This window comes from Buteo buteo, chromosome 11 (assembly GCF_964188355.1).
Source record: "Buteo buteo chromosome 11, bButBut1.hap1.1, whole genome shotgun sequence".
Taxonomy (NCBI): Eukaryota; Metazoa; Chordata; class Aves; order Accipitriformes; family Accipitridae; genus Buteo; species Buteo buteo.
In genome coordinates, this window is record NC_134181.1 from 20,652,467 (window position 1) to 20,671,028 (window position 18,562).

Here is an 18,562-nt window from a genome sequence, read left to right on the forward strand (position 1 = left end):
ACCTCTGCCACTTCTTCACATCTCCCTCCCCTTTAAAATCCACTCAGCCTGGAAACGGAAATTAAGCTGGCTATTTCATTTTTTATTTTTAGATTGCTTTCTTTCCTTATGCGCTAAGCAAAATTAATGCAACGTTTTAAAGTTTTCTCCTCCATTTTTACATTACTCATTGTTTTAGGGACATTTGTTAGCATTACAGGGAATTGAACATCTTAATTTTTTTTTAAAGCAATAATCAGCCTCCTGTAATTCTGCATGCAATTTTCTGTATTCTTTCCCACTCCACAGACTGATATGGCAAGTAATTAAAGTTTCAGTGAGTATCAAGCTTCTATTCTTAGATGTATTGACAGTACCGTTTTCAAAGATCTCCAGGTCCATGAGTGACCTTAGCTTATGACAAGTTTTCTGCAACTCAATTTTCCCCTCAGCTTTGCAGAACATTATGACAACATTCATACAGTGAATTCACACTTAGTGGGAACATGATTAGAAAGTTACTTACTGTCAGGTTGCTTTTGGACTGACTTGTGTAAAAGTCTATTATGTTTTTAAAAAGATAAAAAGCCTTCCAGTCAGGGTTAAGTTGTCTCATCAGCTGTGACTTGTCACTGTCAGTGCCACAGCTGCAAATTAATCATGACAAAATTTTAATCATATCTTGGTTTTGAGGAAATTTTGTAGACATATGATATAACAAGGGAGAACTTGGAGAAATGAACAACTGCACAGACTTCATCTTCTACTTTTCCATAAACATTAAACAAACCAATGGGCTGTTCAGACAGAAAGAGCAATTCTCTGCCTTGTGTACCTGGCTAATCTTAGGGAGGGTCAGTCCTCCGATCCTCTGCCACAACTCCAGGATACCCTGGTGTGATGGGTAGACCCTGGCTAGACGCCAGGTGCCCACCAAAGCCGTTCTATCACTCCCCCATCCTCAGCTGGACAGGGGAGAGAAAAATATAACAAAAACTTGCGGGTCGAGATAAGGACAGGAGAGATCATTCACTAATTACTGTCACGGGCAAAACAGACTCAGCTTAGGGAAAGTTAGCTCAATTTATTACAAATCAGCCAGAGTAAGGTAATGAGAAATAAAATGAAATCTCAGAACACCTTCCCACCACCCCTCCCTTCTTCCCGGGCACAACTTCACTCCCGGATTTCTCCACCAAGCCCCCCCAGTGGCACAAGGGGGACAGGGATGGGGTTTACGGTCATCACACGTTATTTTCTGCTGCTTCACCTCCTCAGGGCGAGGGCTCATCACACTCTTCCCCCGCTCCAGCGTGGGGTCCCACCCACGGGGTCAGTCCTCCACGAACATCTCCAACGTGGGCCATTCCCACGGGCTGCAGTTCTTCACGAACTGCTCCAGCATGGGTCCTTTCCACGGTGTGCAGTCCTTCAGGAGCACGCTGCTCCAGCGCGGGTCCCCCACAGGGTCACAAGTCCTGCCAGAAAACCTGCTCCACGGGCTCCTCTCTCCGCAGATCCGCAGGTCCTGCCAGGAGCCTGCTCCAGCGCGGGGTTCCCACGGGGTCACAGCCTCCTTCGGGAACCCACCTGCTCCGGCGTGGAGTCCTCCCTGGGCTGCAGGTGGAGATCTGCTCCACCGTGGACCTCCCTGGACTGCAGGGGGACAGCCTGCCTCACCAGGGTCTTCACCACGGGCTGCAGGGGAATCTTCGCTCTGGCGCCTGGAGCATCTCCTCCCCCTCCTTCTTCACTGACCTTGGTGTCCGCAGGCTTGTTTCTCTTACATGTTCTCACTCCTCTCTCCAGCGGCCGTTTCTCACACTCCCAACTTTTTTTTTCCTTCTTAAAAATGTTATCACAGAGGCGTTACCACTATCACTGATTGGCTCGGCCTTGGCCGGCAGTGGGTCCGTCTTAGAGCCGGCTGGTATGGGCTCGTTCTCTCTCGAACACAGGGGAAGCCCCCAGCAGCCTCCCACAGAAGCCACCCCTGTAACACCCCCCGCTACCAAAACCTTGCCACATAAAACCAATACACCTGGCAAATTCATTTTTCAATCTCCCTGCAATTACAAGGATGTTCTCAAGATCAAGAGCTAGTTGGAGCAGGGGAGGTGGGAGGAAGCTAGAAAGATGTAATGAGACAGATCAACTGGTGTGGATGCAGTAGCTGAAGGACAGTCAGCTGTACTAATGACTATTAATAACAAAATGGAAAAAGTGCCTACAGCTATGAACACAGTACTACTGCACTCCACATGTGTGTTCTCCTTGCTTATCAGGGAGCAGTCAACAGCTTCTTCCCTTGGCAAGAACAGCATTTTACACAGGGACATCAAACTGTGATTCCTACAGTGTGTGAGCTGCATTCTCTCTAAGATACACAGCTCAAAGTTTTGTTTCTGATGTCCGAGGAGTCAGTTTTCATGCATACTTACATATTCTGTTGTCTTGGCAATAGACAGTGACAAATATGTTACAGCAGCAGTTCCAAACACAGGTGAATATTCTGCTGATCCCAAGAGAGAGCCTTCAAGTGTTGCTAAGAAGTTTTAACCTTGTAAAAGGTGTTAGGTGCTGCAAGAAAGAAAGTTATCAGGAGCTGTTGCCAGTTTCTTTGCCATTTAACAAAAATGGAATTGTAGCAGCTGGTATTTTCAAGTTATGGTTGTGCTTGTTTCCAAGGTGTAATGATTACTATGTTAAACAGCATGCACGGAACTAGAACTTGCTTATTTGTTCTGTGTCTGAAATTCTGATGTATACATTTTTGTAGGATATCTTACTAAATAATCCTAGAAGCCTGGTGCACTGTATGCTTTAAATGCAAGGAGCACAGTAGCAATTAGCAAAAAATTAATTTCAAGTTGATGGGTCATGCTGATTATGTTTAGAATGGCTTTAATGCTGCAGGTAATATCCCAAGCAAATTATGAATTGCCTGTCCTTTCTCTTATCAGTTATAGCTTGGGAAGCATTCAGTCAGTGAATTCTTCTGAAGCAAGTAAAGCACAAGCTTTTATCTTCAACTTACTGAGATGTGTATATACACCCACAAACAGCCATTTACATTGCCATTCTGAAGTCAGTCCAATTCTCCATTGTGTCATCTATCTCAGCAGAAGTTTTGTACTGGTGTAAGCAATGCTATGTCAATGGCAGGGTAAGGAAATATGCTGGAAAACTTTCACTTCAGTTTACAGCTAGAAACTACCAAAAGATGTATTTCATAGAAAGACTTTGTAGGAAAGCACTCTTATTAGCAACCATTTGTTGGAAGTTCTGATCTAGACAAGATACTGCTGTGCAGTAGAGCTACTACTGAACTGGTTCAAATCAACCTTATGTATGTATACCGAGTAGGAAGGAGGACTTGCCTTTTCCATTGTGGCAGAACACGCCATTGTCTGGAGGTTCACAACACGTAGCTGATGTGCCTTTTCTTGGGCTGGTTCTTTCCCTGCAGAGGACAAGCTGGAGCAACAGCATTCTCTGTTTACACACTACAAAGACCCATGTCGAATTGGTCCTGGGGAGGATAAACCGTGGGCAATTGGTAAGACCTTCTCTAGCCATCAGTGTCTGAACAGTTACTTGTCTGTCACTCATGACATCTCTAAGCAGCAGGTAGTTCAGCTAATGGGCAGTAAATTTGGTGGAGACCAAATACTTACAAGGGGTATTTCTGTACCATATATTTTATAAACCTTAACAGTGTCTTGTTGAATTATAATTAAAAACCAAACAGAGATCTTATTCAGTCCATGTTCTAGAACTTATGCATCAAGCTACTTGAATGCCTTCCCACACCTATTCTACTCTTAAAATAATCTCTAGATTACTTTGGGGTGGGGGGAAGCCAAATTATTGTTTCTGTACTTTCTGCATGCAGTGAAAGCCTGCAGCTTTTGATCAGAACATTCCATTTGGTGTTCTATAAATACTGTAACTTAGGATGTAACAAAGTAACTCAATAACTCTGTGAACTTGTAGGGTTCATCTTACAAAAGATTTAATGGAACTCCAAGATATTCATACCTGGTGAACCTCAGTTGAACTTGGTGAAGTTTTAGATCAGGAATTAGACTTTCTCTAGAGCAGCAATTATAAGTGTGAAGATGCTAAGCGTAAGAAGGTGGAACTGTTTAATAATGTGGCTTTACTCTGTTGTAACAGAAAAATAAAAAAATCAGAGACACTGGGGCTGAGAAACTGGAAGGGCAGAGGCAATGTTTTGAAAGGTGGGAGGCAGTAGGGAGATCTGGATAGAGGAGAAATGAACACGAAGTGCTCTCAGTCAGAGCGGTCCCCTCTCACCCACATGGATGCTGTCTTCACACACCTGTGCCCCCAGAAGCTTCCCAAGAGGCAAGTCACAGGAGGTATGCTGGGACAGTCACATCTCCCTTTCTGTTTGCAGGTACCTTGTTGGATCCTGAAGGATTGTATGATGAAGAAGTGTGCACGCCAGATAACCTACAGAAGTATGCAATTCCTAATCCTCCCACGTGCTTTAGACAATTCCTTAAAAAGCCACTTCACTGCTTGCTATTTAACATTTCACAAATAGAGGGGTGTTTTATGGACTGTAAAAAAAACCACCCAAAAACCCCAACAAAACAAACCAAAACCAGACATAAATTTTTACTCGGGTGTACTTGGGGAAGAGGAAAAAAAAAAGGAAGGAAAAGCGTCTGCTTTTCTAAGTCTAATAGAATTGGCTTCAATGGGTGAAAAGATGAGAGCAACGGCAGTCAGTGGTTTTACGCCTCTAGAGTTGATCCTGCCTGGACAGGCCCATAGGACAAGGAACTCTGAGCACTACCAAAAAGGGTACATGGAGTTGTCCTTTCTGCAGTCTGAAAGTCTTTCTGCAGGCAGCCAGTTCCATGGTCACGACACTGTAAAGGACAGCAACAAAAGGAAATGTAGTTCCCCTCAAATAAAAGACCCATGAAGTTTAAAACACCACCCCTAACCCAACAACTAATTACCCATTCTAGAAAGCTTGCAGAATTAGATACACCTAAACCAGCAAGCTCACAAGTATAGAGAGGTGTTAAATAGCACATCAGACATAACTAGGAATATGGCTTAATATCTATTAATGATACCAGTGCAGCATTACTTTTAGGGAGTGTTTGATATTGAGATTGAGAAACAGCTATCTCTGAGTGAGTGGACTTATGAGAAATACAATGAAAACTTAATTTGCAGACGTCTTAAGATAAATTTCTTGAATACCTGTACTGTTTGTTAAATAATATTGCAGTAGAGAGAAATTAATAAGCTTTGTACATTTTAGAGCAGCACTTAATGAATGTGATAAGGCTTTCTGCACCTTCTCTACCTTGAAGGCTAGTTTAATGGACTAAGTATGTTGCTATTGTGACTAACTACAAAAGATGTTCTAGCTGTTCGTTACCAAAATATACTAAAGAGGTAAAGTTACTTGAATTAATGAGTCTCCTTCAGTTAACACAAATAATGGAAATGGTACATACAGGCACAGTTTATGGTGGCGGTTTTACTGAGCACAGTATGCTGTATGGTATAGATGGACAGTTAAGTGTATTAGGTGAGGCTACCCCTTGAAGTCATCTTTGTATCAGTTTTGAACAAAGAAATTGAATTCTAGACATAAGGTCTGGGTTTAGTTTATATTCAAAATAAGGATTTATTACAGCAAGTCACACTTTGCACATTCAGGAGCCTGCAAAATTTCCAGGCATTTCTGTTCACATATTGAAAACATGAATTTGGTACATGTGAAAGGGATTTCTGGAAAGCAAAAGTAAGGTAATTTGGCCCTACAATGAAGTTTGCAAATGCAAATCTTTATGTGGGTGTAACATCTATATTATGGTTCCAAGAGCAGGCCTGGAGCTCTTTAAAAAAACCCTGAAAACCAAGAACCCCACCTGTGTTTTCAAGCAGCCTTTTGAGACAATCTGTCACAAAATTACTTTTGGGGTATTTTGTTTTATTCCCTGAAGAGTTACTTGTATTCAGCAATTAAGTTCCACTGACAAAGGCATGACTGATAGATAAAGAGCCATCGAATCATCAACAAAGATTTATGAGTATTACTTCTGCTACCTATGTGTATGTACAGCACCTCAATATGAGATAACTGGAAAATATTTTTGAGTGTTGGTAACAGAATATACATAAGACTTTTTGCCTACTAACTGTGGCTTTCAGTTTTCTGCAATACATTATAATTCTCTTAAACTGATGAAAAAACCTCTACTAGACCAGAATTTCCACTAGCTTTTTCTGCAGAGAAACAGGGATCTGCATATGTACGTTATATATTAGAGAAAACACCACTTCCACGAGAGGCCGAGAGAGCCTGTCCTTCCATTTCTGTGAGGGACTGGTAAACATAAAAATTGCCAGTAAGTTTAGCAAAATTTAAAGCCATTAATGGAATCTGGGCTTTAAAGACATTTAAATGTTAAATAGCCCAGAAGCTGTGGAGCACTGTCCAGCTAACAAGGATCACTCATCTACACAGCAAAACAGGGTACAGCCTAAAATTGATCCATTCTCAAATTTTTCAATAATAAACCTTGATCAAGCTTTACAGACATTGAAAACAGACATTTAAATTGGTAATGTAAGCTATACAGAGAATTATTTCTTCATCAGCACTCTTCCCTAGGTTATAAATAAAATGTAGTTCACATTACTAAACTAATTAGGCCATAAAAACAGCAGAACAACTAGTTCTTAAATATTTCTTTCATGTTAAGTACAGCATACATAAAACATCGGACTAGAACATACTTGGTACAAATAATGAGCAAGTCATTTATAAATATAGAACAATTAATAAGCTAGATGTTACAATCTGGGCCCTGTCACAGTGCTGGCAGCTGCACAAGCTTCTGCTCAGAAAGGCTGCATGAAATGCACGCAACCAACCTCATCTCACAAAGATGATTGTCACCTTCAAGCAAAGCACTGGAATAAGCCCTGAACAGAGTCTGGCACAGGACAGCACAGCTAAGAAACAAGATGTAAATGCAAATCTTTCCAATCGCCACTGCTGGAGTGTGGCTCGCAATTCTGGGTGACAGGCTGCAACACCAGTAAGAAAAGTCTTCCTTAACTCGGGTGCTTCTCGCCTGAATGAGAGATGGTCCCTCGAGCTTTTTGATGAGGGATTAAGTTTTGCTTTACAGCTCGCTTACATATACTGCTTTTCATGCTACTTTGTTCATTGCAGCTACGGTCAGCACTACAAACAAACCATCGGCCAGAGAGCTGCATGACAGAATTTCAATACTTAAACTTTAGAGTTATTTAGGACTGAAGATCTTTCAAGGAAAAAATAAAGTTCCAATTACTTTTTATCCTCCCTTTGTGTCCTATGAATTAAGACGATTATTCTGACAAAATTCAGGTTTAGTTGTGAAACTCAGTCATAATCAGTTACATTCACTTGAGTTGTTAGCATTTAACTGTTAGCGCCGCACAGCCAGATGTCCAGTACTTGTGTCTACTTCCTGTAGAGACAAACAGCAAACCATGGTGTATGAAGTGGTACAAGTTTTAGTCAGATGCATGCACGTTTACAATTAGTTTTCCTCATGTATTTGAAATTAACATTTCCCTTCCATGAGCAGTTGTGCCGCTTAAGTGAATACCCAGCATTCACAGACTTTTAAAAGGACATAACTAAAGCTAAAACAAATTCATCTTTTAAATTAATGCAAATAAGATTTTTTTGCAGTAGTACCGCAGCGCTAATCAGCAGTTTCTCCTACTTTGTTAGTTAATTAGCTTTGCCAAATATAAATACAATTTTTGAAAGAGGTCAGTCCCATCAAAGAGCTTGCTTTCTTGAACCTCTAGAAGAGAATTTCAGGGAAATTAATCATTTGCAGTAGCTCTTTGTAGAATCAGCTTGCAAACGGGGCGCAGACAGTAAGCTAATTTAATGCAAGCTATTAGATGATAGTCTAAAACTAATACATAAAGGAAGCTTACTTTCATAAACTGGTTACAGTAAACTCTAAGAACCTTCAATACCTCACTACATTCAAAGGGAGTTAAGGAAAGTTCTGATTAAATAACTGTAAGACCAGAATTTTGTCATTGTTATCTTTGGAAGGCACATAAAGTACTTCTTGTATGTATCAATTGATCTAAACTTACAGATTATAACACTACTGAGACCTAATCAACTGTAGCAAGTGCTGTGTCCCCCTCTGCCACCATTCAGATCCTTCCAAAGAGACAAAATCTGACAAAGAAACCATTTGAATCTCAAACATTAAAACACAGCACGGGAGTCTGGTGTTTGTCTCTTGTTCTTCCTTCATTCTGTACTCTCACGTGCATGCATTAAAAAATTTCTAAACCCAAGCCCATAAAACCCATCCAAAGCCAAGTCTTAAAAACTGGGTGATCAAAAATATCTTATTTTTTTCCAAGGTGAAATTAAAGGCTTTGTACCTGCTAGGACCCAAGTTCATGGCTCAGTGTTTCTCCTGCGACAGTTGATGATGTAGCTTAATGGCGTAATCAACTCTTACAAGGGAAACCACAGAACCTTGAGCTCAGGTTTTGGCAGGTAAGTAAAGGAAAATGACTTTCAAGGAGGTGGTTTTTAAAGTAGTTTGTTTGTGTTTAGAACCAGATAGCAAAACCACAACCTAATCTGTCCCTCTCTGCATTCACAGTTATCATGCCAAACAGCTGCGATGATTGTACTTAATATTAGCTGTCTGCATAATACCCTACACATGCAGTTACCGTGTGCAACTCCTACTTTTGTGTGCACAGTTGTGTCTGTTGCCTTTAGCGTTCCTTTGGTAGATCTTTTAAATAGAATACAAGAAAGTAAACCACGTTTCCTTTTAAATCCAATACAACAGCAAAACAATGGAGAACAGCAGAACAACAGAGAATTATTCTAAGAATAGAGTGACAGGGACCTTTGTGGATTATCTGGTCCAAAGTCACATTCAAAGCAGGGCTAACTTCAAACTTAGATCAAGTTGCTCGGGACTTTAATAGTCTTCTGTGTAAAACCTACTGTTAAGGTTTAAGCACCCAAACTACAAATTTTAATGGGAGAGCTGCAGGTTATTTGCCTGAACACAAGACTGGTACCTAGAAAACCAATTCTTAATTTTGACTGCTTCTGCGTATGGGCTTGGGCTGGGTAATCTCCACACAAGATGGGGGCAGTACTAACACACCCGCTGAGTAAGTCCATCTCTGTAGAGGAGTTTGAAGAGTGTCACATACAGGAGTCAAATAAATTAGGCTGTCATTAGTAGTGAAGTAAGAGCTTGAGGTCCAAGACACAGCAATCTGATGCTGGGGCTTGCTCAAAACCAACTACCCCATGCCCAAATGTGTGTTCCTGAAAACCATTCCTCATTCATACTCTGCCTGTAAAGCTGGCTGTCTTCATTTCAGAAGTAGTTACTCTGATGAGAATGGAGAGGTTTGTATCACAGTGTTCTGGTTTGTTGTGAAGCAATCCATGAAATAGTTTCCTCCTCTGCTAGATTCAACAACACTGGAAATCAGTGGAGGGGCTGTGGGCTGCAATATACTACAGAGAGCAGGCAAGCAAGGTCCTCCTCTCAGATGTTTGTTCTCCTGGCTACAAGGGTAGGTCCACCAGTACAGCACCAGTAATGCCAAACCTGCCGCGAGGCTTTAAGAGCAGTGTCAGCAGCTAGTACAGGTTTGTATTACAAAACACATTTGGAAGACGACGTGCTTTACAAGTTTAACAGTTCTTTTGGACAGGCATTACCCATACCAGGGGTTTGGAGAGAATCTAGTGTAATGCACAAAGGAACAGAATGAGCAAACATTTAAAGCACTTGTTTTGTTTTTTAATGAAATAGGGTGCTGGAAAGTGAAGAAGGAAGGAAAGGATACTTAGTCTATCCCACCAGCAAGAACCACAGTTCCAGTCAGAAGGGGAGGAAGGCATCATTGAAAGGAAACGGGAGGAGGATTGACTATATGCTCTATACAGAAGAAGGTCTCTACCTGGAATGGAAAGTGGTGAGTTTCAGAGTTCACAAAAAGAGCCATAACTCACACAACAAACTTGTCTGGATGGCACTGCAGCCTGTTCTGCTTGCGTTCAGATTCATACTGCACGGAGAACCTGCTGCTTTGCTATTTTTTACTTCTGCATGCAAGTACCAAGTTTGTAAACCTATTACATAAACAAACCTGAGTTTAAGGATTCTGATAGCAATGCTGGTAGATATGCTGCTCTTCAAAAACAAACAAACAAAAAACCTTGTTTCCATTCTTTAAACTTTTGCCAGACTAAGTGTTTTGGCTGATGCTTTCCATGCCAGCAGTATCAATATTTTTTAATCTTTTCAAGAGCCTGGATGTTCTTTTATTGTGCCTCTGAAAACCTACCTAAGTTACAAGTCGGTGATACACAGGCAGAAGTTGACACAGGCTAACCAGAATGAGAACTTGCGGTGCACTGTCTGCTTCCTGGTGTAGAACCTTGCCTTATACAGCATTCCAGGATGAAAATGAGAAACCAGTTCGCACTTATTTACCATGCCCCATTGCAGTTGCTGCAGAAGAGTAGGCAATAGAGCAGTTCAGCATAGCTTAGTGCACGATACCTCCATCTGTCTGTGCTGTTTGCATGCACTCTGTGGACACAGCAGTTTGGCCACTAAATTCTTTTAAGGCTTCCTGTTTCAGACACACAAATACCAATGGCGCATCTGTGTGGTAAACCCATTCTTATATTTTGCACAAACAGCAACAAAACCAGTATTTGAATAGATTTGACCCAGATTAGGTCTTGATAAGGCTCATGCTGGCAGCATAAAGAGAGCTAAAATATCTGCGCTTCCTGCAAGCAATTCACAAAGTACTGGCAAAGTAAGTATCTGGCCTGTAGGAGGGGACAACTGCATTGTATAAAGTAAGCATTACGGTTGCTCCATCCAGCTTTCAGAAGCTGGGAAGCATGCAGTATCTCCTACAGAACTTTAATTTGATCTTATGAAATGTTGCCAGAACAAAGGCTGAAATTCAGAGATGCAAGGAGCAGGGTTCCTAATTCCCTTAAGTTTCCATGAAGTTTATAACACCTCAATCTAATGAAGACAGGCTTCCTTTTTAGCTGCATGCCTTATCTGGTACAGTACGGCCAGCCCTTCCTCCCAGGTGAGTGCCTCCTTACACACATGGATTACCTACTGCAGCACTACAGATAAGCCTGTCTGGAACAACACAGATGCTACTGTAAATGGAAAGAAAAGGTACAAGAGATTTCATCCAGACTAGTTCATCTGTGTATCGTATAAATGGTTCACCTCATCAACTGCACCACACTGCCATGTCCTGTGTGACAGATAGTTTACCATTAGCCCAGCCAAGCTAGACTGGTCCCATACATCCACTAATACAGTAAGGTCGCTCAAAATAAACTAAAAAGAGGCATAAAAGCAGAGTCCTGGTGTGTGGTACAACAGATCAGTTTTCCAGTTCCTTCTTTCTTTTGTTTTCCTTCTGCAGGAAGTGGAAGAGTTCAGCTTTATTACCCAGTTAGCAGGCTTGACAGACCACCTACCAGTAGCAATGCGTCTCATGGTATCTACAGGAGAAGATGACCCTTAAAACTGACCAGCTTTGAGAGATTAGGAGGGAAACGTTAACGATACTAAGAAAATATCAGAGGATAAGAACGAACTATTCTGGTGCCATGTTAGGAAAGATGACCAGACCTGACCCGGGCTAATCCCAGAATGTACCAACAATGACGGATATAAAAAGGGAAGAAATGGAAGGGGTTGTGGCCAAAAGCCACATCACAAGTTGCTCAGGCAACAGGGCAGGCCTGTACTACAATGCTTTCACTGTGGACCGAACGGAGCCAAGATGGAAGTCCTAATTCCTTCTGAACCAGTGCCATTCTTACTAAAACATGTTTTTATACTAATATATAGCACAATTTAGTTTGTAATTAGTCTGTGAGTTAGTGCTGCTCAATGGTTTTTTGCATCATTTCTTTGTATAACTAAGAAGCTAAAGCTTTTTTCTTTTTTTAGCCTGTTAAAAGTTGTAGTAGCGTGCTTGCATCAGTAGCATGCGCCCGCACTGCATGCCACTCTGAGATAAAATAGTAAGATACCATGGGGAATATCAGAATGGAAGTGAGTTCAAAAATCAGATACCAGCCAAAGCAAGGCATTCTGGGACTGGCAAACCCTTCTGTCATGACAGATAGGCCTTCAAACAAACAGACAAAAACTCTATTAAATTTGCAGACCAATACTTTCCTGTCTGATTTAAGGATACTTAAAAGATCTGGAATTAAGACTTTAAGAACGCAGTTCTACCCTTATTCCAACTGTGTTCCCACTGAAATCATGAAGTGTTTTGTCTGAATAATGACTCCAGAATTGGGCCTTTAGCTTTCTAAGCGCAACTTATTCCCTTAAGAAGAAATATAATTCCCCTGTAATGTCTTTTCTTTCTTTCCCATACATGGGGCAGTTCTGAATTACAGTATGGGATGATATGTATGTTACAGTAGAGTGAATAGATTCCTGTAGTACCATTGGTAACACCAGAGCCAACATTCTGCCTTAGCTAGAAAGAGTAAGTGGGAAATAGCTTGTAAAATGCATGCTAGATATAGAGTTAAAATAAATGTAAGTGACATTTTGGGGGAAAAAGTGTAGAACAGCGTATGATTGATAAGGCAGGATAACCTAACAATTTTCTAAAGGAATCAGTACGCTTAAACGGAAAGCGTAGCATGGCTAGCTAGAGAGCAGAGAATAGAACTGTGACTCTCAGCCTTAGGTATCTAGGAGCAGAGGGTTTGCTTATATCTGTGAGACACAATTCTCCATTTGTTATGCACTCACAGACTTTAATAGGGGTCCTGCCATCTAATTTGTATGTTCCTTCAACCACAGCTCTTTAATGTGGGGCTCCCCTCTGCCATCTTATCCCTGTAACCTGACCTACCTAGCCTCTGTAACCTTAACAAAAATAATGAAAAGTTGAGAATCAGGTCCATAATGAGACTTGGCTTTTTTTTTTTTTAGGGATGTAAATTCAGAAGGGTTTGTGTTGCTGGGAGAACAATGAGACTCCTTGTGTTTTAACTGTTTCTTCTGCCTACTTCCTGTTCAATTTCAGTGTTATTTCCTCTTGCATTACAAATTCCCTGCATTAAAAAGAGAAGAGTTAATCTAATACACTTACTCCATTAAGTAAACTCTTTTAGTTACACTGGCCACAAACTCCTGAAGATGCTTTTGTTTTGGTTTAGTTTACACCTGCTAGGAATCAGCTTGAGCTAAATCAGAATAGATTTAAATCGGAAATCCAGTCTGCGCAGCGTCTGATACTGGCTCAATTAGCTACAGTAAACAGTGGAACTTTTACTTAGATCAGCCTGATTTTGCAAGTAGAGAAACTCTTAATCGCCATGAAAGTACTGGACTAAGAGTATTGGCTAATTCCAAGTAGGTAGTAGGTCACTGCTCACACTCTCCCACTGCACCTGGTCTTGACAGGTTTTATGCCTCATTTTCCAGTCCTGGCATCCCTTCAGCAGAGACTGCCTCTTAAAAGTGTTCTGTGCCAAACCATGGGGTAGTCTGCAAGTGTAACCCATGGGGACTCAAAAATGGAACCAGACTCAATTCCCCTTTTTGATAAAATTAGGAGTTCAAGTTTACAGCATCAGAGACTTTAGTGTACTATCCCAGTGCACCACCAGTTTGCCACTTTGTATGTTTCTCTTTATACAGAGGGTGCACGTATGTGCAATGTGTTTTTCTGGTTTCTTATCTCTCCACCCAATTCAGAAAAACTTGTACCTGAAACAATGCTTTTAATCCTATTTTCTACCTTGCTTGTATTTTATTAACCTTTTTAAAAAAAAACCAAACAGTATCAGTAGCAACTTGTGTGCTGTCCAGCAGCTAATTTCTCAGTAGTAAGATTAAATATAAGGTACAGTATTTTTAATAGCTTTCCTAACAATGTAAATTACAATTTGATATCAACTTCACTAAGTATCAGTTGCAGGAGCTGCATTTGACACTGTGTGGGATATAATCATAAAACTACTGCCAAACAATGTTACATTATTTACAGTAAAACTAACATGGTCTAAATTACTTTTAAATTAGTTCTGTGGCTTTGTGCTAACTAAAAACCAGGCACTTTTGTCAACTTTGAGATACACTGAGAAATATTTTTTCAAATTTGAAGTAAACTGTTTTAGATTTCTATGTTCTTAGTTTCTCAGTGACCAAGAAACTGATAGTTGTAAAATGTTCTCTCTAAACAATACAATCACATTTAATCAGTCTAGGTAGTTCTTACTAATTTACTGTCTTAAGGATCTAACTTTGCAAGAGTGATGCTGGGAGGTACAGCATTGTGGCACCACTGTACAGATGTTCCTTGCTTTTCTGCATTCATCCTGTGCCTTCTGATGCCTTGGTATGCTTGCAGAACTCGGAGAGGGTGTGTACCAGTAAACTGTAACAAACAGGCTTTCCTTTCCAGAAGAGTAACATCCTGGAGAAGAACGAGTTTTGTCTACACCACTACTACCACAGTTCATATACTATCTCACAGAGAATCATTTAGACAATGCCTGTACCAGCAGGATATCAGTCATTACAAGCCTTAGAGAGATACTATGTAATAGAATATTTGCATTTAAAAAAAGGGGGGGGAAGGGGGAAGCAGGGGAGGGAGAACATGCCCAGGAAATCAAACCCTGGATAGCTTTTTCAGATCTCAGTTCCACATCGCTTAAGGATAGCATGACCCAATTTATTAGTAGGAGGTTATTTGTAAGAAATTTGAGTTAAGCTTACTCTACTATGCTTACCCCACTTTGTACAGGAATTTCAGGTATCTTCAAGAAGTGGGTGATAACACTATGCTTGGTTTAATAACTGCCACTGAACAGGGATACTGTAGATGAAGCATCATCTGTTTTTATAAAAGCTAGATAACATCTTCTGTTTCTCATGTCCACTTTGCATTTTGCAACAGCACTTCTAGAACAAGTGAACAAAAGACACAAATAAGGACAGCCAAAAACTAAGAACTTCCAGAAGTTTCAAGGATGTTGGGTCCTTACAAAGTTGGTATCTTTAGATCACTTCAAAAACACAAACTATAGAACATAGTCTCTCAGGCATATTCAGATCCAGTTCATCTGTGCACTGTTTCTCTGAGGGATGCTTTACACCACAGCTCAGCCACTGAGGACCAGGGTAGTAGCACCTAGTGTATAGCTTTGTGCTATGTGAAAAAGCATTTACTATAACTAATTCAAGTGGTGGCCAGCTCGTTTTATCCCATCACAAACTGGATGCTTAATAGAAACTGTCGAAAGCAACCAAACATGAACTGTACCACAGACTGCCTCCAAGAGAAGCCTGCAGCCTGCTGAGGTGTAGCCTGCTGTAGGGAAACCCTTGAGAAAGCCATCTGGTATAACAAGTTTACCTATCTTGTGCTAGTATTACAACAACGTTTTGTCCCAGAAGCACTCTCAGCTAGCCCGGCTAGACCCTCAGTCCTACTTGTTGGGTAAGACAGTAAGATTTAAGGAACTTACAATTCAAATAAAGATTGTGGTTTTTTAAAATGGCCTTTGTTTGGTGGTCCAGATTAAGCCAATCTGACTGTCCCCAGCTTGGTCTCTGAGCTACCCTGGGATCACACAGCAGCACATCAGTGTCAGCACATATCATCAGCTCAAAAATGAAGCATTTTTACCTCCTCCTGCCACCATAGGTTGAGAACAGAAATACAATTCAAGCACTTTGAAAAACTCCCAGTTTTATCACCATTACAATGAGGGTCAAATTGTTACTGAAAGTCTCATTTTTCCATGCCGTCTTGTTTTAAATATAATCTTGATGCTTTTAAAAACTTGTATTATTGCTGAGGTTTAGAAATCCTATAAGAATAACCTTTTTTATTTCAATGATTTTTCGGTATTGTATCCTTCTGGAACCTAATGTTTTTATATGGTAAGCACACACCTTCTGACATTTTGTTATAAATGTATTAAAAAAATAAAAATTTAAATATTTTCATTGGTTTCTTTGCCTGCAAGAAAACCACAATCTCAGACCTGATAAAAACAAGGTATTTTGAACAATAGGGAGGGGTTTTTGTCTTTTATTGGTGCTGAAAGGAATAACTGGTTGATGCAAACAAGATAATAAAATTTCAAGGCTCGAATGATTCTGTGCAGTCCACTTTTTCTAGTTTTGTAATGTGGAGTCTGACGGCACTAACAGAAATCTGACTCTAAGGTGCAGTCTGGTGGGTGGCTCAAGTACAGTCTTACTGTGCTGTGCCTGTTCTAGTGAATCTGCAGAAAATAAAGGGTGAAAGAAAGGAGTGCTTTTAACTCACCCTCCACCTTGGCCTCTACTGCTCAAACATCCCCTGCACAGACACACCCCGCTCAGTTTTCAAGGCATGCAACCTTCAGGCAAGCATTCACAGTGCCTGTTGCAGGCTGCAAACCTGAACACCGCCTCTTGCACCAAGCCCATGCTTTAAGTACAAGGATATGCATTCTACTAGCATTCAATGTAAGACCACTTCACAAGAATGATTTCTTATTACGCAGTTGTGCATCTTGACATCTCAACAGTTACCTACTCCCTGAACTAGTGGAGAGCAGGGTTTTATCTTTATACTGTCAGTCAAAGATAATTAAAAAAGAAAACACGCCCCTGCCCAGCACACACATCCTTAAGAGATCCAGTGATTTAACAAAACAACGTCAAGTGAAAAGAACCCATTTTACTGGCTCAGTATTTCTGAAGAGGCCTCAAAGTCCTTTATAAAAGCCAGTAGGGAACCCCACCTTGAAGAATTTATTTTTTCCGCAAGCAGAAAGGAAGAAATCAGTGCAATGCAAGTGATTAAGGAAGAGTACAGTGCACAAGTTTCTTGTCATTAGCTCAGGAAGGAACCACTCCATCTTGTCAGACAGGATGTTAGACATGGATCTCTGCAGCTTTCTCCATCACTGCACAGGTGATTTTTGTCTGCATTCTGATGCTACCACAGCATTATACTTTGACAGACTTCATTTTCCAGTGGTGGATTCCTAATATGTTCCTCTCCTGCAATATCTGATCTATTTTTCCATTGTTACAGTTTGCATTATTATGTAAGCAGCTCATGAGTGGGTTCCCCTCTATGAAGTGCTATAGAGCCACAAGGTAAAACACAATAATTTCTTGTACAGTTTGCATCTTCCAGACATCTAACCAAGAAGAACAAGTACAGAAAATTGTAACTCTTTCCTGCTCCCTCTGCCCCAGGAGTTGTAGCGTAGTTTATTATGAACTCATGCCCACAGCTGCCTGTCAGTCAGCACTATAACTGCAATGCCATCTGCCTCTTTGGCTATTGTACAGATTCTCTTGGCAAAGCACCTATTAAAACACAAACCTCCCTATCCCACCAAAATTCCTGCTCAGAATGCTGCTGAAACTGTTACTCTTCTCTCCCTTTTCTTTGACTATTTAATACTTTGACATAACCAAATTCAAGCTGCTCACCTACATTTTCATGGCCTTTCAAAAGACATGCTTTTACCCTCTAGTGTTGTTTTTGACTACTCCAGATTTCCCATCTACCACTCCTCAAATCTGTAAGCCCTTCGTATTTTCTTCCATACTTTCCCTGACATTTAAGGAAGGCTTCAAGCAGCCATTTGTGACATCAGTGAGTGGGGCTTGCTAGAAAGACTGGCAGCTAAACAGCAATCCTCTTTCTCATCTTTTACATAATAGCAAATTTAACAAGTGCTCCTTACAACCATTAGATGTGAACGGGAAGAAATGTGCATTAATTGCTGGTAAGATTAGAAGAAAAAGAGAGGAGAAAAAAAAAGTATTTGAGAATTGTTACACATTGCGTCTGTGTACCTAAAAAGATCACGGAATCTCCATCAACATTTAGTCTGGGGCATATATTCATCTCGTTCCCCTCCTCCCTTGAACCCCCCAAAACCCCTTTACAGGTCTGATGAACATTTCATACTATTGCAAATCATACGAGCTGCTGAGGTTGTGCTCAGCCCTACAACATGCCGCAGTGCCCATGCCAATACCATTGCCTTTCACACTGATAGAGGCCTTTGCGACCTGTGAACCCAATCCACCTGCCTTCATCGTTTGTTATGTCCTCTCGCCCTCCTCCCATCTGACTCACAGACTCTTTGGGGCAGAACACCATGTCGATGTCCTCCTGTCTTTTATACAGCACCCAGCACTACACTGCAAAGGAAAATGGTTCCTAGGCACCAAGAACCATCTAAACAGTAAACTAATCAAAAGAGGAGATTAACCGTAGTAGAAAAATGCTACAGCCTTCTTTAAAGGACGAACTGAATATAATCCCCTAAAATAAAGGGATATTTTCCCAACGTTCCTATTAATAAACTAGCTTTCAGCTGGCTTTCCTGTCTGTAAATTGCATAATTCCTGGAAAACAGCATCTGCTTACTCTGTTCCTCTGGAAATGTCCATAAACTGATGCTTCA

General features: G+C 40.8%; 2 protein-coding genes across 16 annotated transcripts in view; one reads left to right on the top strand and one right to left on the bottom strand.

Moving 5' to 3' along the window:
- Positions 1-12,134, top strand: part of SMPD3 (sphingomyelin phosphodiesterase 3) — a 35,409-nt gene extending 23,275 nt beyond the window's left edge. The window contains exons 4-7 of the mRNA XM_075040332.1: positions 3,449-3,538; positions 4,403-4,466; positions 9,861-10,023; positions 11,518-12,134. Coding sequence (XP_074896433.1) covers positions 3,449-3,538; positions 4,403-4,466; positions 9,861-10,023; positions 11,518-11,619 — 419 coding nt within the window. The 3' untranslated portion in view covers positions 11,620-12,134. The remainder of the gene's footprint in view (positions 1-3,448; positions 3,539-4,402; positions 4,467-9,860; positions 10,024-11,517) is intronic.
- Positions 47-18,562, bottom strand: part of PRMT7 (protein arginine methyltransferase 7) — a 50,122-nt gene continuing 31,606 nt past the window's right edge. For 3 of the 15 annotated variants that reach the window (XM_075040314.1, XM_075040318.1, XM_075040319.1), the window contains exons 20-22: positions 4,021-4,883; positions 3,360-3,511; positions 1,044-2,559 (exon numbers count right to left, since the gene is read on the bottom strand). The gene's annotated coding sequence lies outside the window, so the exon portion shown is untranslated. Of the gene's footprint in view, positions 627-1,043; positions 2,560-3,359; positions 3,512-4,020; positions 4,884-14,866; positions 15,039-18,562 lie in introns of those variants that run through there. The other 12 variants (XM_075040327.1, XM_075040326.1, XM_075040317.1 and 9 more) reach the window with 12 other exon arrangements.